This window comes from Malus domestica, chromosome 07 (assembly GCF_042453785.1).
Source record: "Malus domestica chromosome 07, GDT2T_hap1".
NCBI lineage: Eukaryota > Viridiplantae > Streptophyta > Magnoliopsida > Rosales > Rosaceae > Malus > Malus domestica.
This window is the reverse complement of record NC_091667.1, coordinates 26,649,110-26,676,953: the sequence shown is the minus strand read 5'-3', so window position 1 is coordinate 26,676,953 and position 27,844 is coordinate 26,649,110. Positions and strand designations below refer to the sequence as shown.

Here is a 27,844-nt window from a genome sequence, read left to right as displayed (position 1 = left end):
CTAGAGGAGACAATTTCATCAACTACTTTTACATTTACCTGAAGATCTGATACACCATCTACTTAAGTATTTACACACTCAAGGGGGAGTGTTGTGACAAATGTTCTTATCAATAATGTGTGTGTAAATCCTAAGTAGAGATAGAATATGAATCTTTTGGGATCTAAAAGATTTTTCCTAATAGACTTTGTATTACTTGGAGAGCAAGTTTCTCTCATCCTTATTACTATAAATAAAGGCACAAGGACTGGTGAATTAACACATAATTCCTCAAGCCTATTCACCACTCTTTTTCTCTCTATGCCGCACCCCTCAGTTAAATATAGACCATAATATGTGAATGATTTTTCCTCTTTGGTGCAAATAATAATTCTAATTTTTCTCTCAAGTCTTTTTCTCTTTTTGGAGGGCAAGAAAAAAAGTACTAAGAAAGGAAGAAATGTTGGAAATTTTTTTTTATTTTTTTGTCAAACAATAGATTTTGTTATATTAGATGTTAAATTAGCCACTGACGAAATTCGAACCCACGCCATCATGCAAGAGCTCAACATCTTTCCACCTTTGATTTATAGCCTCTCTCACATTGGCTGTAGGACCAAATGTAACCCATGTGTTTGCTTAGGTTTTCAAATTTGGTATTGTCTTTAATTTAACTAATTTTATTTTTGTAATAATGTTGGTGATTTTCATATAATTCCCGTTTGGAAAGGTAAAATCACTTAAAAAAGAAAGCGCATGAGAAGTGCTTTTCCATAAAGTCACAAGAAAAATCACTTGATTTATGCATTTCTCCATAAAATCACTCCCTTTACACGATTTTATAATGAAACACCTCTCATGCAATTCTTCGCAACATTGATTACGACTCTCCCAAAATCACTTCCAAAGAGACTATTAAGAATCGAAGATGTGCGTACCAAATAAACAAATTTTATTCTTTACATCAAATCAAGTCAAGTCAAAGGTCCACTCAACTTGTATTGCACTTGAATCATTCATCGTGTTAAACAATGCTTGTTCTTCACAATTTAATAAAGATTTTAACCCTAAATTATTCTTAATCTCATCACACTCTCACTTCCTTAAATCCCTCATGACGTCTCTCCACTTTACCACCTTATTCATCTCTGAAACTTTTACCTCTCATCAATATAGATTTTTATGGTTACATTTGGATGCAAAAGGCAGTTCCGACCAGCAAGTTTTGCCGGAAACTGGATCCAAACTTCAACCTCGCCGGTGATCAAATGAGGAAGGTAAGTAGCACATGAAACGCATATAAAGAAATTCTACCTCAGTACCTCCACTATCCCGACCGAAAACAAGATTTCGGTTATTTCATCAATCACTAGTTCTAAGACTTCCCAACACCGTCATCAAAGTTTGACTCAAAAACTAATCACCACATCTTCATCACGTAACCGAATATGTACCCAACATTTCCCAATTTGTAGCTGATTCCGGTCAGGATATTCATCATTTATAATGTAAAACCAGCAACGCACCACACATTTAACTGCGCACAAGAAGCGCAAAAAGACTTCTCATACGCGTTGCATGATACCATTCAAGAAAATAACAAACACATCAACAGATATAAATCTTCCAACACAGCATTATTCACCTGTCAACTTTAGTGCTAGTAAGCTAGTAAGCCGATCCAGAACTTGCCGGCATAGCCCGTGCCATTTTTCACACACAAGTAGTAGTGCCTCTCCTTCACATCAGTTTGCAGCATGTCTGCATATCATTATTCAACACAACCTCCAAACAATAAGATGCTCTATACTGAAAGCATCTACAAGATCAGCTTCTCTGGCAATTGCTCGCATGACCAGGATCGATGGAAATTTTCAGGACCGAAGAACAAACTGTATTGACAGTCTTCTCATTCTGCAACAGGAAGATGGACGTGAAGAAAGTAACAGGGCACATAGTTACAAGTGGGAGCTTCGTGGCCTAAATACTAGTTTAAAGTGATGCCATTTCCTTGTAGGATACCTGCCCTCGGTCACCTCACCATGCATGCAGAAACATAACTCATAAACTAAGGAGAATCTTCGTATAAGCATTTCAATGGCTCACTCCACGAGAACGACTTTACGAGATATGATGTGCAACCAAGACCTATGACAAGTACAAAACTTGCTAATGAAATTCAGGCAATACATATAAAGCCCATAATTACTGTAATATGAGCATCGTGAGGAACTAACCACCATAATACCAGATGCAAGCTATTTACATAGGAGACAATTAAGCAATGTCGTACTGCATCCAGTTCAGAAACCATGGAATCGTAAGCAAAGCTTTGGAACTGGAGAAGGAACATCACATGTAAACAACAGAATGGCCCCTTGCTTTGTGCTTTGAGCCAATAGAGTCATGCGCCAGACATGAACAACTAATCCCAAATTCAAGGTAAAGGTAGAAGCAAATTTAAAATCTTGTTCTCTTCACTTGTGACGTATCATCAAACCCACCATCATGCCAAGGCTGCTCAACGTGTTTGTAATTAGCTTCTTGGTCCTCAATCCCTCTTATTCTTCTAGGTGCATTTCCTGGCCGATTCTTAATCCTTCTGTCAAAGTCCCTTCCCCTCAAATTGCCTCTTTCTTGAAACTCGGTACTATCATCTGGGAAGAACCTCAAAGGCCTAGGTCCATCCTCTCCGTTAAGATGAAATGTCTCACCATCAGCACCATTATAAGGTCTGAATGAACGGACAGGTCCACGTCTCTCACCAAATCTTCTTCTCTCATCACCATTTCCATCACCACCAAGCTCATGCAAACGACTAGAATGCATGGGGCCACCAAAGTAATCGTCATTATTTGGCCTCTCTCGAGGATCTATGACGTCAAATCTCCTGTTTCTGACTAAATTCCGGCCAGAAGGACTCCTATTAGGAATAACAGATCTTGTAGGACCGTGGTCTCTTCCAGAATCCATATTCCTCAAATCATTTGACGGATTCCTCCTAATCACCATCTCTCCGGGAAAACATGGGCCATCGGGGGATCTAAACCTCCCCATCCTGTAAACTGGTGGAGACCTTCGATGAGTTAGTTCTCTAGGACCACCAAACCCATCTGGGGATCTTCTTCTAGGAGACGGCCATGGCCCAGGAGAGCGAGTCCTGGACCTTATTGGTGATTTTGACCGAACTCTAGGAATCCCTCTCCTCTGTACAAAAGAAAAGTTCCGATTTCCTCGTCCAAATTGACCATCTACTCTGTCATATGAAGGTTGGGTACGAGTGAACATGGGGTTTGCAAAATCATTAGGGAAACCCCTCATAAACTTCTCGTTATGCCTCATTCCAACCAAATTTGGAGCATCTTCACCCATGCATCTGGTTGGGCTAATATTTCTTGGATTTTGGCGAGGCATGTGTGCTCCAACAGGAGACCGCCTCCTTGAGGGTATATGGTAGGGAAGTGGTCCATCATTTGAAAGATTCCTTCCTCCACGACCTGTACCAGCAAATGCACTATCTGAAGCCATATTGTAAGTATTATATTCAAGGTCAGCATCAGAAACATCGAGGGCATATTTATGCCTGGGGACACGATAGTTTGTTTGATTATTATAAAGCTCCGAAGCATAGTTACGATCAGAACCCCAATCACCGCGACTATTCATCCTCCCTCTACCACGTCTAGGAGCCAATCTATAATATCTCAGTGATTGATCTTGGTATCGCTCCCTTGAAAATACGGGGTTTCTGTCAATATATGGTTCAACTCTGGGGAAAAGAAAAGAAAAAAAAAAAAAGTGGCAAAAAGGAAGAAGATTGAGATTAGAATACAACTATTAACCCTAAAAACCAAATAAAAGTGAAAATAGAAAACAAGGGAAAAATAATCACCTCCCTCGAGAATGTATATTATCTTCCTCTGTTGCTACATCAGGTAATATTTCTTTTCCAACTCTTGATGGCAAAGGCTGTCCTGAAATAGACCTCGATTTACTCGGAGAAACAGTTGAAGATCGAGGCAAAGTTATTATCCGGCTCCGTTGTCCTCCATAACTGGTATCCTTAGCAGCATTATCACCACTACCAGATGTTTTGGACAAATTTGAGTCACTCATTGGTACCAGGTCAGTGTTATTTACATTCAGCTTTATACACTGACCAATATCCACTACAGTTCCTTGGCTTCCATTAGTGACTTGCTCGGAGAACTCTGCATCCTGACATTTCTGGGCATCCATCTTCCCCGATTGGTCATCAGGTTCTGCTGACCCTTCAACACCAGCTCCGCTGGTTAGATTTTCAACAGCTAATGGTTCTTGCAAACACATATCATCATTAGAGCCCTTATCAGATTTATCATTAAGAACTACATCAAAAGATTCTGTATAATTATTGTTACTTGTTTCAGCAAGATTGTCTTTGTTGTCTTTTGCCTCATTATAGAATGAAGTAAGATGAACATTGTTAATAGGTCCCACAAACTCCGTCCCTTTATTATCTAAATCGTCATTATCATCATGTTCCACTTCTCTTGCCTTACATATTGGTTCCTCTACAGCAGTAAGCTCAACTGACACTTGGACCTTGCCATCTTCATAATCATTACCCTTACCATCTTGTTTAGTATCCATAGCTGTTTCTAAAGCACGAGCACCATCTGATTCACAATCAGAACCATAAGAATCTTCCAGCATATCCGCAGATATATTAATCTTTTCCTCATCACTGGCACAATCCTCACCACTTCCCCGTGAATCAAGTAACTGATCATTCATACACTTCAATTTACAACTCTCACGGTCAATATTACCATCTTCTGTTCTCGTATTGTTTCCCTTAGTATCAAGACCCTGAGATGCAGCAACCTGATCTTTGAATTGACAAGCTTCCATAGGCGCATATTCATTAACGTTTCCTGAATGCTTTGTCACATCCCTGCTCATAGTCAAATCTGTCTTTCCATCACGGCAAGACATCTCTGAAGTCATAGGCAACGTCATGTCACCAGAATGATTATCCACACCTTGTATCAAATGTTTATCCAGTTGGACTGATGTTCCTTCAATTGACTTGATGGTTTCTCGAGTATCCACATGAGTTGGTTCAGATTTTATGGGTCTAGGATCAACTGATTTTTGGGTGCTCGTATTTGAAGACTTAACAGCTCCAAGATTCCCCTGCTCAACAACTCCACACTTTACTGCTCTACTACAATCTACTAGTCCTGTGTTACTGGGTTTAGATACGTTAACATCCAGCTTGACACCCTCATCAAACGGTTCTGATTTCACAGTTTTATAATTACCCAAGTTCAAATTTCTAATAGGCCCAGACAATCTATGTGAGTTTATAGCAGATATCACCCTATGTAAATCCATTCTGCTGGATGAACTAGAAGGGTTTTGACACTGGTTTGACTGCAAGGAAGGTGAACTAAGGCGCAAAAGAAGGGAGTCATTGGACTTGTACTGGTTAGCAAGTGTGGATGAGTCGGTCTCATTAGCTCTGTTCTGGCTCTCAACAATGGACAGTTTTTCTTTGTTAACACCAGCTCCAACCAACCCAGTTTTGCAATCCGGCCCACCAGTTGCGTTACTCTCATCAAAGGATATGGAAGAATCAATAACAGTATCTGTCCATGCATCCATTGGTGTATTCAAATCCCAGTTTGCTCGACATTCACTCATATCAGCACCAAGGGAACTCAAACCTTTACCACTACTTTCACATTGGCTGCTGGTTTTTTCTTCACTTAAAGACAAATTCAGTGACATAGGCTCCAAGTTATCCTGATTCCGGTAACTCCAGTCACCACCAATAACCGGTCCTGTCAAAGCTGGAGCAAGATGTTCCTTTAAACCTAATGACAATTCAGTTCCCTCAGCAACAGCAGGCATTTCTTCTTTACACTTCACTTCTACTTTACTTTGGCTATGCACAATCTCCTTCCCTACAGTAGCTGCAAGAGCTTCATTTGGTGCTAAAGTCAATTCACTTTTCCTTAAAGTCACCTCAGGTGCAGGATTATCAGACAAGATAAGCTTCCCTTTCCTCCGGATGTCATCCAAAGCACTTGAGTGAATTCCGGGGATAGGTTCTTCGAGTTTGACTTTAAACATATTATCATTTCCTTGGGCCACACTAACATTTGCAATGTCAGAGTTTCCTCTTCTATAATCGGATTCAGGAATCTTTTTGGCATCAGAAAGTCCAGAACTGGTGATACTAACAAATGAAGGAGTCGACCCCCGAGCTGGGCTAGATTGTTCCTTCAGTATTGAGTCAATTTTTTCTGGAAACAAAGATGGTTCTTCAGGAGGAGGTGAAGGAGGACTCATGAAAAACCTCCTTTTCTTGATAGGAACACCTGCACTATAATCACTAGATTTCTGGGTGACGGATTTAACCCCAGTCTGCCAACAAAAGATTTAATTGATCAATATTCAGGAAAACAATAAATTTAAACGAGGCTCTAATCTCAGTTAGCAGTCATTTAGAAAGGAAATAAACACCTCTTCATTTCCCGATACCGGCATGATTCCAAGATTTTGCAATCTTATAATTGACCCTTCTCTCTCTGTCTATAAATCAAAGTCTAGCAAATAGCAGGACGCAGTAATCGTTCTCAAGTCACTTTTAAGATCACCACTATGACAAATATGCAACTACAATCTATTTTCTAAAAACCAAATTCAGTTAGCTGATAAGATGGTGCACTTTCTTATCTTCTAGCTATCAAACTCTACCAAATTCAATCTCCTGCACACAACCAAAACAAAAAATAAAGCTACACATTAGCAAGAGAACTCGATTACAAATGTGAATTAATTCCCAAATAAAACACCAAACTCTCAGCCAACGACATGGACTAATTGGGAAAGTATGGTATATGCATATCTGAAGACAAGTAAAGAACACATCATGGCTGATCGGTGAGTGAATTTTAATTTTGTTATAATTTATTTTGCCATGACTTTTCCTAATTGAAATAGCAGAAGCAATTATGCAATGTGAACATACAAAATAATACTAACAAATATATATATATATATATATAATATGAAAACTATATTCAACCAAATTTGCCAACTCTAAGATCATTTCTAGAATAATTAAGTAACCAAGCAACAATCTAAACGCAAAATTAAATCCCTAATAGATCCCATAAAACAAAAGCACTTTTCCCAAAAGCATAAGCAGAAACAGAGACCCTTTATCCGTGCTGTTTAATCCGTAATAAATGAAACCCAAAAAACGAATTTCCCCAGTAGCATCTCAATTCGAAGCGTTACAATTCAAACGAAACAAGTTCGGACGATCCATTTAAAAAGAAAGAGTTGTGCTTCATAAATAAGCACTTCCACTTTGATCGAAAAAAAGTCAAAAAAACATTTTCACAAAAGCCAAAAGCCGCCGACGAAACCGGTGGCGACGAATCAACCAATCCGATCGACTAAAGTCGACGGAAACGAAATCAAAATCTTCGAAATAGAAATCAGTCCAGAAACTTCCAGGAAAATACCTGAAATCAAATCGCAAACGCGTTGACGAAAGAGGGAAACGAATTCCGAAGCGGAATCGAAGAAGTAGGATGGAGGAGGAGGAGGGATTACCTGCTGGGAGAGAGTCCGGAGGAGCTTTTGCTTGGTAAAAGGTATGAAAGTTGCAGGAAATTGAGGAGGACGCGGTTGAAGATTGAGAGAGAAAAGTAAAGGAGGAAGACTGGGGGAGAGGGAAAGGAAGGAGGGAGAGAAAGAGAGAGAGGAGAATCTAATCTAATCTAATCCAAAGGGTGGGTCCCACCATGTTGTCCAAATTGTTTGTCGGCCTAGGGTTTGTGATTCTACTTTTCTATAATTGCGGTCCTACCATTTATAAATTCATTCAATTTTTGCACACGCTATTTGGTCATACGTCACTATCTCTACTACTCTCTTGTATGTACGTTCGGAATTAGTTACTTAGGTAAGATACTTCTGCTCGTTTTATTGTACCGAGTTCATCTCGAACTATTTGGTCTAATCCCACCCTCTCATCCGTGTTTTTCTTTACATGTATTGTGCAACATTTGGGTAAGACAATGCGATGCTAAATTGCAACGAATTTGATTCGACGCTCGTAAATTCGAGTTGCACATAGATGCATGTCCGGCATGGCAATATCATAGTTAGGTTAGCTGATTAAGAGAGTGTGACGAATTCAGAATTCGATTCCCTTTTATAAATTGAAGTTGTTTAGAATATCTTTCGCAGGCAACGCACATTGTGTGGATGGAACCTTACACTGACGTGTTCCGCAAATTGTCGCCCATGTTGTCACTTTAGGTTGGCCTTTCCCAGAAGGTTCGTTATGAATTTCCAATTTTTTTTCCTTGAGTATTTTGGCTTTTACTGTTTTTTTTTCTTGCTTTAACTCTTTTTACACGCCAGAGAAAGCAACAAAGCATGGGACTTGGATTCTCTGCCCTCCCAATTCGGTGTCCTCTCTGTGCCCTCCTGTTTGTGTGGTCACGGTTAAGCCACGTCAATATTTTATATTACTATTTTTTTTGTCTTATTATTTTTATAAAAAACAATATAAAATATTATCATGGATTAACCGTGACCACACAAAACAGGAGGGCATGGGGAGGGCACCGAAATGGGAGGGCAGAGAATCCAAGTCCCAAAGCATGACCTTGTTTTTTTGGTTTCACATTGTTTAATGATTTTTTTTTTTAACAAATGACGTTATCTATATTAAGAGAAAATAATCGGTTTAATCTCATAATGAGTTAGTAATAATGTAGTTCAAATTCATTTTTTATGAGAATCGAACTTAAGATATTTCACTTACAAATAAAAATGAATTTCACTATATCATTGTACTAAGTGACACATTCTCTAATGTTTATTACCTTCTAATTTTTGTAAAAGCTCTTATTTACTACATGATATTAGAGATGATAAAATGCCACACAAAACTTGTGATGAATGTTGTTAATATGTTTGGGAAAAAAAACTTAATGTGCATAGAGTTTCTATTGTAACAGTCACTATTTGTTTATTTTGCAATATTTTTCAGAGTTGACAATGTTGTATTCAAAGAGTGTACCTTTACCGGTTTTATTGGCATTTTATGTACAAAGCCTCTCATGGAGGATTATGAAGTGATTGAATCTTTAGTTGCACAAATTAAAGTTCGTTTTGAAATGCTATTTGTGATCTTGTGTTTGTCACACTAAAAATATCTGGAGGTACGAGGCTATCAGATTGGGCAAGTTGACCTTATTCTTTTATTTGGAGTCATTTTTATTTTAATATTGTTCGAATTTAATCCAAGAAGTCCTCTTTAAAGGAGAAACGCTCTCTAAAGCAAACATTAAATTAACTTCTTGGTATTAACACTTTTTAAAACAAAGATTAAATTAATTGAGATCAACTAGTAAAAGCAATTAAGGATAAACACTCTCTAAAACACAGATTAAATTAACAACTAAAAAATAGTGTGCACTCCAAACTATCTATATCTGTCATTTAGTACTATGATTTTCACTAAAAGACGAATTTGAATCACATTATTATTATGACTGACTCATTGGCCACTCTCTCATTTTCTTAGTATAGATAATTCTGTATGTTCAGGAAAAAAAAACTATCGATATCCAACAATAGAGATATATAAATCTCAAAAATACTATTTTTACCATCTACTTATACCATCATTTGTACTATCTTTCTAACTTGGATAGAATCCGCATGCGTTAACAAGCTCATCTTTATTAGAGAAATGACTCAAATGATAGTACATATAAATGATAAATGTAGCATTAAATCAACAGAAAATTAAATACCAGCAATTGTATTTGAAAACTGGGACCCATTACTTCGATTATTCATCGAAGAAATCGCATTCGAATTTTAAATGCATCGCAGCTGCAAGTGGCCAACACAATCATCGGTCACTTGCCACTGTTGCCAGCTGCAACCATGCGCATAAAATATTGATTATATCAAAAAGAAAAGTACAATTATAGGGAAAAGTATAAAAAATATTCGAAAAAACCAACTCACAAAAAATATTCTTAAGCGCTGGGCAATGTCTTACTTTTCACGTGCTTTGATTTTCTTTTAATTTATTTGATTTGATGGTTAAAATTAAGAACAATGTATGATACTTAAAAATAAGCAAGGATAACATTACTCTTTTGTTTATTACACGTATAATATCAACAAAGCCATACAATCGAATCATAAATATAAATTGTAATCATAGCGAAATATATAATTCAAAATCACAAAGATATAATTAGAATTACTTAGCTAGTAAAGCTTCATCACCGGTAAAGAATTCTCTCCTCAAGCTTAGAGACAAACTTCGTGTTAATAACGTGTTGTAGTATATAATATTTAGAGAGGAGGGAGAGATGGATGATTAGAGAGATGAAAGAAGGGGCGTAACTATCTCAGCTTGATTCTATTTTCTATTGTCCTTGTGCTTTTATTTGTGGTTTACTTGCCCTCCACGTAATATAAATCATACAAGGAAAAAAAAAAACTTCCACATCTCATAATTTGTTGTGGTTTTGTCATCTTGCTCTTTTTTTAAGTTAGATGCTTTATTAAACATAATAAGATAATAAATATTTATTCAAAATTCAAATATGAATATCAAAAAAACATGACGGAGCATAAACAATTTTTTTTAAACAAATATCAGTGCAAGTAACAAATAAGTCTTGCTCCTTGAAATCGTGAACATGATTGCAAAACTGTTCAAACTTACGAGAGATTTTTTATTGTGCTAGGATTATGAATCGTACGTTACCAAGTGTAGTAATAAAACTCGTTGAAATTTTATTTTCTCAAGTTTGCAACCAATTGTATTATTACATATGTTATACTGAGTCGTGTTTTCAATACAATGAAAAATTTCTCTCTGACTTACAGGGACTTGCCTTTACATGGTTCTTACTAGCTAACTGGTTAAACAATGATAATGTCCCTGATTTGGAACAACTAATTGTTTACTCCAAGTTGGCAGGGAAAAAACAGCCCAACGGCATAGTTCTCTTTCAAATTCAGAAAAGTGAAAATACAGTGTCAGCACACAAGGCAAACAAACAGGAAGAAAATGAAAATGTATCTTACACGTACTTCATTGTACACAAGTACTTGGCATTCCTCTATCCTCACACTCACAAGTCGTCACTTACACAACTCTGATTTCACTTTTTAGGAGATGTGATTACTAAAGTCGAGGTTTGTTGCATGTATTCACCCCATTTTCCATGTTTTAATTCGAGAAAGATTATTCACCTCGTTACTACACCTGCCATTCTCACTGTGCTTGTCTGCGGCCTTTTTCATCAGTACTGAGCCGGAGTGCCTTAACATGTGTTTGATGGCTTTCCAATTGGTCTTCGACTTCGTAGTAGTATATCCTGAAATGCGACGTGAATTTATGTAAGACACTGTCCAAGTCGGTAGCCATGAGAACTAGGGCTTCAACATCACCAACTGCAACTAGGGATTTGGTTGCCAAGAGCAGGTTGCCACGAGAGTATTTCCTTGACAGCCAAGGTATCAGTATTTGTCCATATAAATCTCCTCCCCTTAGTTGTAGATCACAAGTACAATCTTCAATCTTTACAAGTCCATCCACGATCAACACCATCATTTCAAATGGTTTACCCGCTTCTATAATAATATTGCCGTTAGTATACTTCCTGGGCTTAAATTGCTCACAGATTGCTTTCAACTCGAATTCATCCATGTTTTGAAGCATTCGAACCTGCAAAATAATTCAGAGATACATTTAATTTAAAGAAAGGGTGAATTTGGACCATATTTAATGATTATGATGTGATCAAATTTTACAGGTACGTGAGTCGCCCCATACAAATGCAAAGTCTGAAATAGTTTTGGAAGTTTTTTGTAACTTGCAGTTTTCAAGACCCGTACGTCTGTCATTTTTTTTAAACAAACGATAGCGTTAATGGATTAAATAGTTAGTTGTTATGGGAAGGAGAACTCAAGGGCACCATGGTACATTGGCATAATTTCTTTTTACCACTACGGTAAAGCGTTATTTGACCAAGTATGTGTGTCTGTCTAGAAAAATAATTTCGTACACGCTTATTTATTTATTTATTTGAATTGAACAAGTGTGTGAGACTAGAATTAATTAATTCGGAATCCTCTCCTTGATTAATTTCTAATTGTAATTAGTGTAAGAGGGATTAATACAAATTTATATATATTGTAATATTTCCACACATCAATACAAAGAGTCATAATTCTATAATAAATCAACGGAGAACCAAGATAGAGAAATAATAGGAGCGTATCAAAATATATATAAAAAAAAGTGTGTGCGGAAGTTATAAAAGTTACGTAAGTGGATTTGAAAGAACTTAATTACCTTCTTCATCGTATTCAACGGTATACAACTTTGGATAAAAGTTTGCTGATCCAAGGAAAGAGAATGGAAGAGACCATCCAAGTTACCTGCTTCATCGTCTTCAAGTTCTTGTTGCACCTTTTTAATGACATGCAACTTTCTATCCCTATTTTCTCTTTCAGGGATACCTTTTTTAGCCAACCACAATCCTACCTCTCGAGTTTTCTCCTCCATCTTCTTTTTTGTTCTTCAACTGCTTTCTACGTTTCTCTCTTCGTCCAAGATCCAACTGCATATGTGTCTATCCACAACACCTAAGTTACTTCATGAGTTCGTTAAAATATCTTACAAAGTTACAATCACTCGTCACAGTATCAATTCTATGACGAACGTAGTAAGGAAACTAATTTTATTTTTTTAATCGAGTGGCCACACAACATTTTTCTCATAAAACTCTGGTCTTGTTACCTGATCTAAGTTTTCGACTGAACGTATTTGGCTAGGATATAAAAAAAAGTTTAATGAGTTATTAATTAATTAGCAACTAATAATTTATCCTTCCCAGGGAGAGAAACCAACCAACTATATGCATACATATATACTACTCAAATTAGACACAAAGGACATAACAAAATTCCTTATAAGCTTAAAGAATGGGATTTTCTGAAAAGGTTTGCGTTACCATCCTGCAAATTTCCGATGAGATACAGAAACAGTAGCAAGCCAGTTATAGAAATAAAAGCTGCAAAAAGGTTTTCCCATCCGTCGATGCTGGGCTCAAGGTTTGAACCTACTGAACGGCAAAAATGAAATGAAACAATATATTTGATACAATTTGATGGCGCGACAAGGATACACAAACCAAACTTTTTGAGATCCATTTCATCAATTCGTGCAAGTCATGCGACCTAAAAAATTGGGGTAGGTGACATATTTCCAAAAAACGTTTGGGGGGGGGGGGGGCGTTTGTTTGACCGGATTAGAGGGGACTGGACTAGAAAAATTCGAACCCAGATAACCCAGAAAATCCCAAAATTCAAACTTAGAAAACTCAGAAACCCAGGAAATCCAAAAAAACAATGCAGTGGGATGATCATGGTTGTTTCAATCACACATGCACCCAGAAAAACCAAACCAGATCCAACCCTTATCCTCCACCTTTGAGCCAATCACACATGTAGCCCACCTCCTTCAATCTCTTTCTTGCTCTATGTTTTGATTCTAAGATTTGCAAGTGATTTTGTGAGAGGAAGTGAAGAGGCAGGAGGAAGAGGTGAAGTGCAGAGGGGGCGAAGAAGATGAAGTGAAGAGGTAGAGGATTTGCAATAAAAAAAGGAGGAACAAAAATGGGAGAAAAGGGGAGGGAGAGGCGGAGAGAAAAAATGATGAACAGAGATGGTTCTAGAAAATAGGGAAGAAGATATAGTAATGAAAAAAATATTAATTGATATATTAAATTAAAAATAAAATATTAATAAATATAGATTAAATAATATAATATTATAATTCTGCTTCTTAATCCGACACTGCATCAAACACTTCACTAAGTCAGTCCAGCTTAGTCTAGTCTAAGTTAATCCAGCTTAATCCTTGAAGCTAGTCCAGTACGAGACAGTCCGGTGCAATAAACGCACCCTTAAGGTTTTAGTGGTTGACTGTAAATTTTTTTTAAGTAGTGAATGCTAAAAAATGTAAATAGTCAAGTGCCATTTCTGTAAAAAAATATTCTTTTTTTTTTAACAAATCATAGCTCTTTATATATTTTTTAAAGATAAAAAAAGATTTCAAATTTACAAATCTCAAATTTCGTAGGCCCCACCAAAAACAGTTCGAGAACTTCTGAAAGTAATTTGTCCACATTTGTATACTAGATTGAAGGTGTATACATACCAAAGTCAAAGATCGTTGAATTTGGTGAATTTATTAGGCATACTTCATTACAAATGTGATATTTCTCACTGTAATATGATCATGACAACCAAAGTTATTAGTGTCACATCTATTTTCCTTTCGACATGTAGATTGCCAGCAAATTGTCATTCGTTGAATAGAAAAAATAGTACCATAGAACTCAAGTATCTAGAGGACCAACAAGTTTAATTAATTAAGATTTCTTTTCACAATATAGTCACAGCATATAAGTTTTCAAATTTCTAAAAATTTAAAATACAACATAAATGTTATATTTGATCTAAATTGTTTTTGGATCATAGAGCAAAAGTACCTGGCTTAGCATGAGCTTAAATAAATGACCATAAAATCTAAGACTTATATGACTAGCAAGGATGTACATAAAGAAATTTAGTACTCCTTTAACCCATGCTGCAGTCTCTACAGACTCTCCAGTCAATGTAAGCTCCTTAGATGATAGGTAGATGCGAATAACTCATGGCACATATTGCAACAAAACCAAAAGGTTCATAGTTACTTTCCCCATCTTTGAAAAGAAAATGAGAGTTACTACCTGAACATAAAAACAATAATAAAATCAAGAGTTAATTAATTAAACCTTAAACCCTAAACTCTAAAAAATAATGTACAATATTTTGTCACGTATACAAAAATAAAGTTATTGGAATTTAACTCTAACAACAAGGGCTTCTCTTACCTGTGGAAGGGGAAGGATAGCTAAAATGTCAATTAGAATATTATATGACCCCAAAATCGTCTTGATCATTGTTGGAAAAAAATATTCCCGTAAACATCGTAATATATCCGTACTTTGATTGCCAAGTTCATTCATTAAATCTCTAGTGTTCTCAAAATTGTAGAATTGATAAGCAATGTCCAATATGCAAAAAACATCAGTGACTGATCGTAGAATAAGGGCTGTTATTGTCAAGATTCTGTCCATCAGTATGCATTTCATATCATCGTTGATCATCGGAACGTAAAGGAAAAATGGATCCAATAAAACAGCAAACAGACAAGATGCAAAAGGGGATATGTCATCCACACACCCCTTTTTACTTCTCACACATCATTTGTTAATTTCTGTCCATTGATCCTCTTTAATTCATCCGATCCGAAGGCCGAAAATTAGAAGGATGTGTGAGAAGTAAAAAGAGGTGTATAGATATCATACTCCTGCAAAAAACATCTTCTTCCACTTTCCAAGGAAGAACCCCAAAATTATAGTTGGCAACTTTCGCAGTGACTCCAATGGTGACAACTTTCTTTCACCTTCCCTGGCATGTATTAATTTCAAGGCATCAGTTATAGGGAATTATATATTGTCTATAATTAGATCGACGAACCAATTAATTAAAGGATCATACTCCCTATAACAAGTCATAAGTAAGCTAATGCATTTCCAATCGCGCTCTATATTTTCAACTCAAATTTTCGGTCTAGTGTGGAAAGCCTTATAGTTATATTTGGTAAGAACCATTAGTCTAGTTCGATACGTAAGGCAAAACTAGTTCCAATTCAATTTTTTCAAATAAGAAGATGTGCATAAAAATGGATGGAAAGTTAATTTAGTTAGGTTTAAGCTTGTTTCCAATTCCACACTTTCCGTGACAAGCACTTTGGCTTGCACGGACCCATAACCTGGCTCTGATATCATGTTGAAATTTTCAAGTCGACGGGCCGGGGCCTCACTTGAACAACACCAATATTGTCTTCAACTTGATAATTACCACCGGCCCAATCCGTCAAGCGTAGGGTTTTATCACAAAAAGTATCGGTATTAGTTAGAGTGGAGTAACCATATTTAAACTCTTTCTATCTTCTTTACCTCGCCCGATGTGGGAGCCAACATAAACTACAATCTAAAATTTTACAAAGGCAACAAGTTTTATCTTGTATTTAGGTTATACGTAATTTGACACCAATAATTGGTTTGGAAAAGGAAATAAAAATAAGAAAAAAATTTAAGAAACTAACCTTGCAACTTTGTTGACACGATAAAAACATCCTGCAACTTTCGTCGGGGAAGGGGGAATTTCTATAACTACAGTTTTCTCTCCCAAGTTCCTTACAGCTAAAGGTAGTTCGGAGCTTGCCATAACTCAAACTGTTAGAACTTCAGAAATCTTGAAGAAAAGATACAAAAAGCAAAAGAAAGAAGAAAGAATTGGAGAGAGAATCAGGCTGAGAAAGAGAGAGAAAGGTGATTGTATTTTTTCAGTATGTATTTTCACTGTTTACAAAAACTGTTATATCTCATTACAAAGCTTTCTCACTAAGCTAAGAACTAACTGCCTAACTACCTTATAACAGACTATGTAATCTCTTGACAAGTGTCATTCATTTCTGCCATAGATTTATCTGTCACTCGGATGCTGGTTTTCTTCACTTCACTACTCTTACATCCCCCCTCAACCTCATGCTTGTAGGAGCTGAGCATGAGATTGCCGCAATGCAACTGAAACAATGGTGTAGATAGCCGTTTAGTCAATATGTTAGCAGATTGATCAGATGAAGAAACATGTTGAATCTGAAGATCTCCTCTTGTTACTCGTTCTCTCACAAAATGGTAATCGATTTCAATATGTTTAGACTTAGCATGAAACACTGGATTTGTGGATAGAGCGATAGCAGAAACATTGTCACAATGAATCATGGGAGGCAATTGTAATGGAATGTGAAGATCACAAAATGATTGTCTTATCCAAGCAAGCTCAGCTGCAGTGATGGCAAGAGCTCTATATTCAACTTCTGTTGAGGACCTAGAAACAGTATGTTGCTTCTTCGAAGCCCACGAAATTGGATTGGAACCACGAAACACAATGAAACCAGATGTAGACCTTATGTCATTTGGATCTCCAGCCCAATCTGTATCACTATATGATTGTAGATAGATTGGTCTTGATTGAAATCGAATACCATACTATGAAGTGCCTTTGAGATACCTAATTATTCTTTTTACTGCAATAACATGTGATTCCATAGGATTGTGCATAAACTGACAAGCTTGATTAACTGAAAATGCTATATCAGGTCGAGTAAACGTGAGATATTGCAGCGCTCCAACAATACTTCGATACTGGTCAGGACTGTGATAAGGTCTCCCATCATCTTTTAGCAATCTGTGATAGGGAAGACAAGGAGTAGCACAAGGTTTGCAATCTTGAAGATCAACTTTGTCAATTAACTCCTTTGTATATTTTGATTGAGAGACAAATAAGCCATCAAAAGTATATTGAATTTGTAGCCCTAAGAAGTAGTTCAAAACTCCCAAATCCTTCATGTCAAATTCCTTTGTGAGATCTGCAATAACATCAGAAACCAACTGAGGATCATTGCCTGTGAGAATTACATCATCAACATAGAGCAATAGAACAATCGTGCCTTGTGATGTGTGTTTAACAAATAAAGAAAGATCCGCTTGAGATAGTTGAAATCCCAATCCTAGCAGAAAACTTGTGAACCACTCATTCCAAGCTCGAGGAGCTTGTTTCAGACTATATAGGGGTTTTTGAAGCTTGCATACATAATTGGAGGGATGACTAGAACTTTGAAAGCCTTGAGGTTGTTCCATATACACCTCTTCTTGGAGTAAACCATGCAAGAATGCATTTTTAACATCCAGTTGTCTAAGAGTCCATTTAAATTGTGCTGCCAATGCTAGAATCAATCTAATGGTTGTTGGTTTAACCACCAGACTGAACGTTTCACCATAATCAATGCCATCCTCTTGACTGCAACCCTTTGCAACAAGCCATGCTTTATATCTGGATATCGAACCATCTGCATTCCGTTAGATTATGTACACCCACTTACAACCAACAAGATTTTTATGTGGTGGGAAGGGAACAAGAGACCATGTTTGTTGAGAATGTAGAGCAGTAATTTCCTCCAATTATGGTTTACTCCAAGAAGAGGTGTATATGGAACATCCTCAAGGCTTTCAAAGTTCTATTCATCCCTCCAATTATGTATGCAAGCTTCAAAAATCCCTATATGGTCTGAAACAAGCTCATCGAGCTTGGAATGAACGGTTCACAAGTTTTCTGCTAGGATTGGGATTTCAACTGTCTTAAGCAGATCCTTCTTTATTTGTTAAACACACATCACATGGCACAATTGTTCTATTGCTCTATGTTGATGATGTGATTCTCGCAGGCAGTGATCCTCAATTGGTTTCTGATGTTATTGCATATCTCATAAAGGAATTTGACATGAAGGATTTGAGAGTTTTGAACTACTTCTTAGGGTTACAGATTCAATATACTTCTGATGGCTTATTGGTCTCTCAATCAAAATATACAAAGGAGTTAATTGACAAAGTTGATCTTCAAGATTGCAAACCTTGTGCTACTCCTTATCTTCCCTATCACAGATTGCTAAAAGATGATGGGAGACCTTATCACAGTCCTGACCAGTATCGAAGTATTGTTGGAGCACTGCAATATCTCACGTTTACTCGACCTAATATAGCATTTTCAGTTAATCAAGCTTGTCAGTTTATGCACAATCCTATGGAATCACATGTTACTGCAGTAAAAAGAATAATTAGGTATCTCAAAGGCACTTCGGAGTATGGTATTCAATTTCAATCAGGAACAATCTATCTACAATCATATAGTGAAGCAGATTGGGCTGGAGATCCAAATGACAAAAGGTCTACATTTGGTTTCATTGTGTTTCTTGGTTCCAATCCAATTTTGTGGGCTTTGAACAATGCTTTCAAGAGAGAGCGGGAGGAACAAAATCTTGCTTCTTGCAAATGGTTGATGCTGCAAAATCCCTTAAATTGGAAACCAAATCTGAGATCTCAAAATTTCTAAAACTGAAGTGTGTGAGTGAGTGAGTGAGTGAGTGTGTGTGTGTGTGTGTGTGTGTGTGTGTGTGTGTGTGTGTGTGTAATATAGATATAGATATATAGATGATGGAGTAGTTCATATTTTATCAAGCAATAATTAATTATTTTGCATACGATAAATATAAATTCATTCAATTTTTGCTTACGCTATTTGGTCATACGTCACTATCTCGATTCTAGATTACTCTCTTTGCATGTACATCGGTCGAGTCAGTTGACTGAAGCAGTATGTTTATTTTATTATTTCAAGTTGAGCAAGACAATGAGATGTTGAATTGCCGCGGTTTGTTAATTCATTTCAATGAACTAAACAGGCAAGTGAAGAGATGACCACAACGATTCACATGGCAACCTCAGTTTGGTCGGCTGTTTCGTCCCTAAAATATTCCCAATGCTCAGTGCAACTTCCCTTAATTTAATTAAACCAAAATCTCAAATGGCTTTGGATTGGCCTTCGTTTCCCATCGAGGACAAAAAATGTTGCAACAATCTCTGCCACTTCCAAGTGAAAAGCGGCGTGTGGGAGAGTGAGAACATGCAACATTGTGAATTTGTGGTAGATTCGAAGCCCCATAGCCACAGGTGCCTTCACATGGAAGATTGGAAGTGAGTTTTTTTAAACTAATTATTTCTTAATTAATTCTATTTTCTTTCGAGTAGTCCACAGATCTTTATGGATTCACTTTACTAGCATCTCAATTTTCTTAATCAATTATTTCTTAATTAACTATATTTTTTAACTAATTCTTCAAATGATTGATTTTGAGTTTTTATCAATATTGTTTGGTAAATCTTAATATTGCGGGAATTGATTCTCTTATAAACCTGCATCACAGGTTTGTGATTAGGAATCCACAAAAATATAAGTCATTTGAAGAATTGCCAACCTTTATAAACCTGCGGCCCCCCGTTTGGTATCCTACTAAAGTTTTTTCATTATTTTTAAAAATGTTTCTTAAGACCATGTCTCGAGAACAATTATTTATAAGATTTAAAAACTTGTTTGGCTACTTAAGATTATGGTCTAGTAGTATTTATCTTTACTTGTAAGTGAGAAGTCTTATATTCAATTATTGAAGAATGCGAATTTGAACTGCATTATTATGGTTGGCCCATTATGAGGTTTAACTCACTCCTCTATCCCTGAATGTAGATAATATCATTTATTAAAAATAAAATAAAAACTTGTTTCGTTTGAAATTAAAAATTATTTTTAAATCTTTAATAATTGAAAAAAAGACCTACCAACCATTCCAATTCCTTGATCGAGCTGCTTGAGGAGAGAGAGGAAAGTGATGAGATCAAAAGAGAGAAACGAGAGAGAAAAGAGAGATTAGAAGAGAGAGAGATTGCAGAAATTTGGCGAGGTTGCAGAAATCCGGCAAGGCTTTTACCGGCGAACGGCAAGAAAGCATCGTGACCAACTGCCCTCAAAGAACCCCAAAAACTTACATATAGAACACATTGAACATTTGTATGTGACTGTTGATAACCATTTAAGGTAACAGTTCATTGAGATTTTTCATCAATCAGTAGTCAATTGCCACTATTACCAGCTGCAACTATGTTTATAAAAAGGCTTTATAGCCAAAATGGTCTCTCAAATTTATATAACTCCTTACTTTGGTCTCTGATATTTTAAATCGATAGAATTAATCCATGAGTTTGTCCATAATCAATCATTTTGGTACTTCTATGAAAAATCTCCATAAAATAAGGATAAAATAATAAAAAAACCCTCAATTTGTGTCAAATCATTTTGGCCTATTATTTATTATATTGAGGGTAATTTTGTCATTTTGATCCTTATTTAACATAATGTTTTCCCTAATGATCAAAATGATTGATGGTGAACAATTTCATGGACAATTTTTATTAATTTCAAATTTCAGGAACCATTTTGACCAAAAAGCCTCATAAAAAATTATGAGAAATGCTAAGAGGACTCTCCACTACCTTATAGTTTAACGTTAATTTTTATGTCAACATTATAAAATATTGTACAAAAAAATATGAAGTGGCAGAGAGTCATTTTAATAAAGTCCACTTGACATTTCTCAAAATTGATTATAGCAAAAAAGGAAAATACAACTATAGGGAAAAATATAAAAAATATTCCCAAAAAATAAAAAAAATAGAAAAATAGAAAAAGGCCCATGTCCTGAAAACTTGAAATGAGGCCGTACGGGTGAAGCTGCACCACCACCATTCCAACTACCAATTGACCAAAAGGCCCAAAACAACCAATTCTTGACTACCAAATTTGGCCCATAACAACAATAGAATAACAATAAAAACCGATCCATTCTACATTAAAAATGTCTAAACACAAACACATACGCTATAATCAATCATTATAAAATAGGGAACTTTAACGAAAAGCACCCGGTATTGTTCACTTTAACGAAAAACCACATTTTTACACTAAAAAGTCAATCCTGGTACTATTCATTTTACCCTTTATTTTGTCCTTATCATTAAAACTTAAAATTTTTAAGCCATTTTTATTTATTTTCTTTATAAAATATCTTGTGCATAATTAATGTTAAAGAGATTAAATTTATAGGCAAAATTTTGAAAACTAAAAGACATAAAAGTTGATGATATATTTATTACTTACACGTCAATAAGTACTTATTCTTATTAGTGACACATCATTTAATTTGTAAATTTAATCTCTAAATTTGATATCTCTAAAAAAACCTAAAAAACTCCCGTCAATATTCAGCAACATATTAATACTACAAATATGATGAACTTTATTTTTACAACAGAACTAAATTTGAGTTTAATTATATATTTTGGTAATATTTAACATTAAATCATACTGACAAAATTTAAGAAGATGTATTCAATTGAGAATTTAAAAAACTTTAATAGATTTATAAATCCATAAATTTTTATAAAATTTAATTGATTTATAAAAATTTCATATAAAATTTTAATTCAATTCTTTTAAAATCTCATAAAATAAAATTTATGAATACTTAGAATACATTACAAAAAATTTTCAATTCCCTCTAATTACTTAACTTTCTTAAATTCTTTACAATTAATTTCTAATTAAATACACCTAAAATATTATAAATTTCTTTAAAATCTTAATTAACTACACTCAAATTTCTAAATATCTTAATAAACTATATTAAAATTTTAATTAAATACAATTTGAGTTTTAAAACATCACTTAAAATTTTAATTAAATACTCTTAAATTCATTAAAAAAACTTAAAATCCTAATTAAATACAACCCTCAATAAAAACAAAAGCATCACCAATTCACAAAACAACTTCAGATCAAAACACCACCGTTTCATTCAACTTCATTCCAATTCCAAACAAACATAGGAAACTTAGTCCGTAATCACTTTACAAAGCCACATAACAAGAACAGTAACAATTGCTTAACCATCTAAACAAAGTAAAAACAACTAATTAATTCGTAATTAACCACTAAACCAAACCCATTAACCCATTTCTTGACAGCAAGACTTGAAGACCCCCAAAAACCCTAGCCACCGAACCCGTACAGGGTCCTGCCCTGCCTTTTGAGCGCGTAGACCACATCCATGGCCGTCACGGTCTTGCGGCGAGCGTGCTCGGTGTAGGTCACGGCGTCTCTGATGACGTTCTCCAAAAAGATCTTGAGCACTCCACGTGTCTCCTCGTAGATCAGACCGCTGATACGCTTCACGCCGCCCCTGCGAGCCAAACGGCGGATGGCCGGCTTTGTGATCCCCTGGATGTTGTCGCGGAGGACCTTACGGTGACGTTTTGCTCCTCCCTTTCCCAGACCTTTTCCTCCCTTTCCACGCCCAGTCATTTTGTTTCAAGCTTGGATTTCTGCAGAAAAAATAGGAAAATTAATCTCGTTGGGATGAATGAAACCCTAATTGCAGAATTTTAATTAGCGATACAGTTTAGAATCATGAATTTAAGAGAAGTTTTGGAAAATTCGAGTGGGTGAAGCGACGAGAAAGTTTTGTAAGTTGAAGATTACAAAAGAAAGCTCCAGATTTTGAGATTTCGTTTCTGTTCGCTCATTTTCTTAACAACCAAACACAAATTACAGATTCGAGCAGCAAAATTTACAGATTGAAATAGATAATGCTAACAAATAATCGAATTAAACAACCAAATTTTGAGAATCAGACTTAAATTTGTTAAAAGAATTCACAAAAAAAACAAGAAATCACATCAAAAACCCAAAATTTGATTCCAATAAAACATATCAAAATCCCAAAATTTTCAAAAATCGAAACAAAAAAAAAAGCTCTAAGAAAACGGAACGCCTGAGAAATTAAGACGAACACGAACCTGAATCGGAAACTGTTCGACGAAGTCGTGCTCGATTGAACAAGAAGATTTAAGCAGAGAGATTGGTTTGAAGGGAAAGGATCTGAAGCTGGTACTTATATAGGATGCCTGATGAAGGCTACTCGGGGGTCGGGGGACAATCGGTGGCTTAGATCGTCCAGATTCACGGATCGGATGGCTGATGTTTTAAGTTGGAGTTCACTCGGATTGGTGACGTGGCAGCATAATCGAGCGGGACTTTTATGTTGGTTTGGGAACGAAAATTTTTGCGCCTTATTTTTTTGTTATTTGCCGCTTTGCCCAAAACTTGATTTGGTTCAAAAGTTGTGCCAGTTATGAACCGGATCCTTTTCCTGAGATCCTAGGGATCTGATGATTGTTACCGTCCATTGTACATAATGCAGTTAAAAATTATATTAAAATTTATAATTTAAAATTAAATATAAATAGTACTTAATGAAAACTAATTGCACAATATACGATGAATGGTCACGATCACGAGATTCCTAAAAAATAATCCAACAAGGATCGTTTTCCATTTATGAATTATCGGGCAAATATTTCTCAATCTGTTTTTACCCCCGCTGTGCTCGGTTTTTTTCACAAACACCACACGTATATTTTGAGTGTGCAGTAATACTCATGATTTATGGTAAAAATTTCATTAGCTACGTCTTGTCGTCAGAGAAGAAAATATATCTCACGGCTTGTCTTCATGTGGTAATTTAATCATTCATCGTTAATGGTCTTTGTCGAAACAATGGAACGTTAGAGCAACTCCAACAGAAGCTTCTGCTAGAGGGACAGGCTGCGGAACAGGACCAAATAGGTCGGGGAATGAGGTCCAGCGTATGCGAGCCCGAGGGACAAGCCCGGCAGTGATTGCCAGCCCGAGAGCCCGAAGGCATCCTAATGCAAGGCTGACGTCTGGGCAACGTCAGCCATCATCTCCTTTGCATTTCTGGGCCTCAACCTTGCAGCTACCCGACCTCCGTCGACCTTGGAAGCTTCGTCGTCTTTAAAGGCCAAGTCGACATCGTGGGCTTTCCCGAAGTCGGCGTCGTGCTTTCCTGAAGCCGGCGTTGTGACTTCCTCGGAGATGGTTGTCGGAGAAGATGCAGAAGATGCATAATTGAAGAAGAAGTTTTCCGATAAACAAACGAATAAGAAAGAAGGAAGTGAAGAAGAAGATGAATAATTGAAGAAGAAGAATAACCGAACCTGCAGAGAAGAAGAAGGAAATCTGTAGAGAAAAGGAAGAAGGAGGAATATATAATATTAATATAATTAATAATATAATATTAATTTATACAAAGTAAATAATATTATTAAATAAATAAAATAATAATATTTTATTATCAATTGTCAAGGTTATTCAGTGTAGGGGTGGAGATGCAAAAGGCAATTGCCACGGCAATTACTGTTCATTGGGTGGATTAAATAGTAAATAGCCTGGGGGGAGGGCTTCTACAGTGGAGTTGCTCTTATGGTCGAGAAACATGCGAGGCGGTTAAAATAAGTTATTGTCGGTTCAGTTATTTTGGCTAAATTCAAATAGTTTTGAGTAATTGGTGTAAAAGTTGTCAGCTGTATGTTCCATAACCACATCAATTCGTACAATTAGACGAAAACTAATGAAAAAGACTTAAAAACTTTGAGTTTTAACGATAAGGAAAAAATAAAGAGTAGAGTGAATAGTACCATGATTGACTTTTTGTGTAAAAATGTGGTTTTTCGTTAAAGTAAACAATACCGGAAGCTTATTGTTAAAGTTCTCAATTAGTCCAATATTACGGGGTTGGCATGCTAGGTTAATCTCTTCTTTATCAATCTATAATATTCAGGACTAGTTACTTACAAGTACTTAGAATCGTCATATGACGGTCATATATGCTTCTTGAATGTCATTACAACACATTTGGTTTCAGGACGTGCATGCGTGAAATTGTGTTGTGTGTTGTTTAAAGTTTAATATCATCATCTCCATTCAGAGTTTAATTACTGTTTGTTGCCTGTAATTCAATGTCCCATTATCTTACTTAGACATGAGATGATTGTTGATCACAGACCAATCGGTAATGATGTCAATGGGTTCAACGCTTCAAGGGATTCTTTCACCATCAACCAAGTTGGTAGTGATGCACTGTTCTTATCTCTTTTATTTCATCTTATCCTTTCCTCTAATTTTGTTCCTTTGCCTACCTGATCATGCTTTATCCCCCGTCTCTAGTGGTATTTCTTTTGGTTGATTTCCAGTTCTGTTTAGTTTACGTGTTTATCTACGTGATCTTGTGATGAAAATCTTTTACTGAATACAATAATCATGTAATGACATAGAGAACTTAGGCATGGTAGCTGGAAAGGGAAAGGATTTCCGCACTCACTACGTGCATTTGCTTGTGTTTGTGTTGCACTTCTCCTGAAGGTGTGTTACACGTTACCTTACATTTGCATATAGTTTTTTGATTGCTTGTGAATATTCAGAACTTAATAACCTGGCCAAGGAAGCTGCACAACATGATGGTCGATTGGCTCAATCCGCATCTGTTGCGAAATTTAAACTAACCGAAATCAATCCAACTTAGTTTCAAATTTTATGCTCGCAAGCGTACGAATCGTTCGATAGTATAGAAAACAAGCACTTAATACCGTCTCTGAGAAAATGATTTAATTCTTATCAACTAACTAAATTCCAATTATAACATTAGTAGACTTTAACAAAAATTGATGAAAGATGGATTTGAGAATTGAACTATGTTGATGCACAAAACCGGATGTCTTGGAACAACGTAAATCCGACCGTGAATCTGCACAAACGCTCAAGAACACAAAGAACACAAGGATTTTATCGTGGTTCACCCCAAGGTTTGGGCTACGTCCACACTGATTATGTATTTATTTCTCTGTTGAAGAGGGAGAGAGAGAGAGCTTAGAGCTTAGGGGGTGTGAGGAAGCTTTGAGAGGGGGTGAGAGGCTTCAGAAATGGCCTCTGAGAGTGAGAGTGAGGCCTCCCCCAATTGTGAGGGTGAGGGGTCCTTTTATAGAATAAGGACTCCTCACTTATTACATATTTGCCCCTTCCTTTATCCCATAATTACATTTAAGTCCCCTGAGTATTTGTACGAGATCTAAATACGAGGCCCTAAATATGGTATAAACAGTAGTCCCCCAAGTCTTCAGTCAAGAGAGTCTTTTGGCTGGAAACTTGAAATTCAGTCCATGTGTGGGCCGAAGTAACTAGATGTTATCTTGAACTGATGCTCGATATGAGGCGGTGCTCAATCTGAAATGATGCTCAACTGTCACATGTTGCGAGGTTGCCCGGCTTGTGGCTTATATTGCCTTGGTTGGCTCGGCTTGTGGTGTTGAAGGTGAGGGAGTCCCTTTTATAGAATAAGGGCTCGTTCCTCAATACATAAATGATGGGCTAGAGTTGATGCTCGCGGCGAGGCGGTTGCTCAGCTGGCGGCGTTTCTCTCTAATGAAGGTGAGGGAGTCCCTTTTATAAAATAAGGGTTCACTCCTCAGTACATGAATAATGGGTGCTCTCTAATGAAAGTGAGGGATTCCCTTTTATAGAATAAGGGCTCACTCCTCAATACATAAGTGATGGGCTAGAGTCTCCCAAGTATTTTTTATGAGGCCCAGTTGAGGCCCAATATATGGTACATAAGTAGTCCCCCAAGTCTTCGGTCAATAGAGTCTGTTGGCTGGAGACTTCAAATTGAATCCATGTATGGGCCGAAGTGGCGGTTGTTCGGGTGCGGTATTTGTATACCCTGCACTGAAGCTTTGTAGGTGAAGCTTTGCAAGTGAAGCTTTGAAGCTAGAGCTCTGTACATGAATCTTTTGAAGCTAGAGCTTTTGTAAATGAAGCTGATTGACATGAGTGATGCTCATGAATGTTTATGTTGATTGACATGAGTGATGCTCATGGATGTTGTCATGAGTGATGCTCATGAATGTTAACATGAGTGATGCTCATGAATGTTGACATGAATGATGGTTATGAATGTTTATGTATGATTATCATGAGTGATGCTCATGTATAATTTGGAGTACTTGGCGTACTTTTGATCACCTGGTTGGTGCTATTTTGGGCTCATGGGTCTTTGCTCTCCACACAACATTCCAGCCCATTTATTTTGGGCTTTTCCTTTTTTTTTTTTTTTTTTTTTTTTTTTTACCCTATGATGGGTTTATACATATTACCCACTGATGGGGTTTATACATATGTCTCTGAAAGATAATAAAAATAAATTACATCATTCTGATGGGGTGTTTATTTCTTGCTTTTGCAGTGTTTTTCTGTTGCACTCTCTGTGTCTCTTCACCTGGCAGACAGAAGGAATCATAATAATAGAAAAATCTTTTGTTTTTCTTCTTTTCTCTTTTCC

The 27,844-nt window shown here is 36.4% G+C and overlaps 4 protein-coding genes across 6 annotated transcripts; 1 reads left to right on the top strand and 3 right to left on the bottom strand.

Moving 5' to 3' along the window:
- Positions 1-910: 910 nt before the first annotated feature.
- Positions 911-7,766, bottom strand: LOC103419613 (uncharacterized). Of its 3 annotated transcripts, XR_003774945.2 has the most exons (5): positions 7,594-7,766; positions 6,493-6,739; positions 3,872-6,393; positions 2,217-3,748; positions 1,440-2,127 (listed from the first exon to the last, which is right to left on the bottom strand). XR_003774945.2 is itself a non-coding variant. In XM_029105851.2 (4 exons), the coding sequence occupies exons 2-4, from the start codon at positions 6,514-6,516 to the stop codon at positions 2,440-2,442; spliced, it is 3,855 nt and encodes a 1,284-aa protein (XP_028961684.1). In that variant the 5' UTR covers positions 6,517-6,739; positions 7,594-7,766; the 3' UTR covers positions 911-2,439. The 3 variants fall into 3 exon arrangements, 2 of the variants coding, with proteins under 2 accessions (XP_028961684.1, XP_028961685.1); XM_029105851.2 differs by having other exon boundaries at positions 911-3,748; XM_029105852.1 differs by having other exon boundaries at positions 911-3,748; positions 7,503-7,732.
- Positions 7,767-10,995: 3,229 nt separating this feature from the next.
- LOC103408782 (putative cyclic nucleotide-gated ion channel 8) lies at positions 10,996-13,754 on the bottom strand. Its single transcript, XM_008347605.4, has 2 exons — positions 12,383-13,754; positions 10,996-11,752 (listed from the first exon to the last, which is right to left on the bottom strand). The coding sequence occupies exons 1-2, from the start codon at positions 12,593-12,595 to the stop codon at positions 11,300-11,302; spliced, it is 666 nt and encodes a 221-aa protein (XP_008345827.2). The 5' UTR covers positions 12,596-13,754; the 3' UTR covers positions 10,996-11,299.
- Positions 13,755-18,195: 4,441 nt separating this feature from the next.
- LOC108170311 (uncharacterized mitochondrial protein AtMg00810-like) lies at positions 18,196-19,095 on the top strand. The gene is made up of 2 exons (XM_070825765.1): positions 18,196-18,313; positions 18,431-19,095. The coding sequence occupies exons 1-2, from the start codon at positions 18,196-18,198 to the stop codon at positions 19,093-19,095; spliced, it is 783 nt and encodes a 260-aa protein (XP_070681866.1).
- A 3,326-nt stretch (positions 19,096-22,421) lies between these two features.
- On the bottom strand, positions 22,422-23,587 carry LOC103408781 (histone H4-like). The gene is made up of 2 exons (XM_008347604.4): positions 23,448-23,587; positions 22,422-22,973 (listed from the first exon to the last, which is right to left on the bottom strand). The coding sequence occupies exon 2, from the start codon at positions 22,951-22,953 to the stop codon at positions 22,642-22,644; it is 312 nt and encodes a 103-aa protein (XP_008345826.1). The 5' UTR covers positions 22,954-22,973; positions 23,448-23,587; the 3' UTR covers positions 22,422-22,641.
- Positions 23,588-27,844: the final 4,257 nt, after the last annotated feature.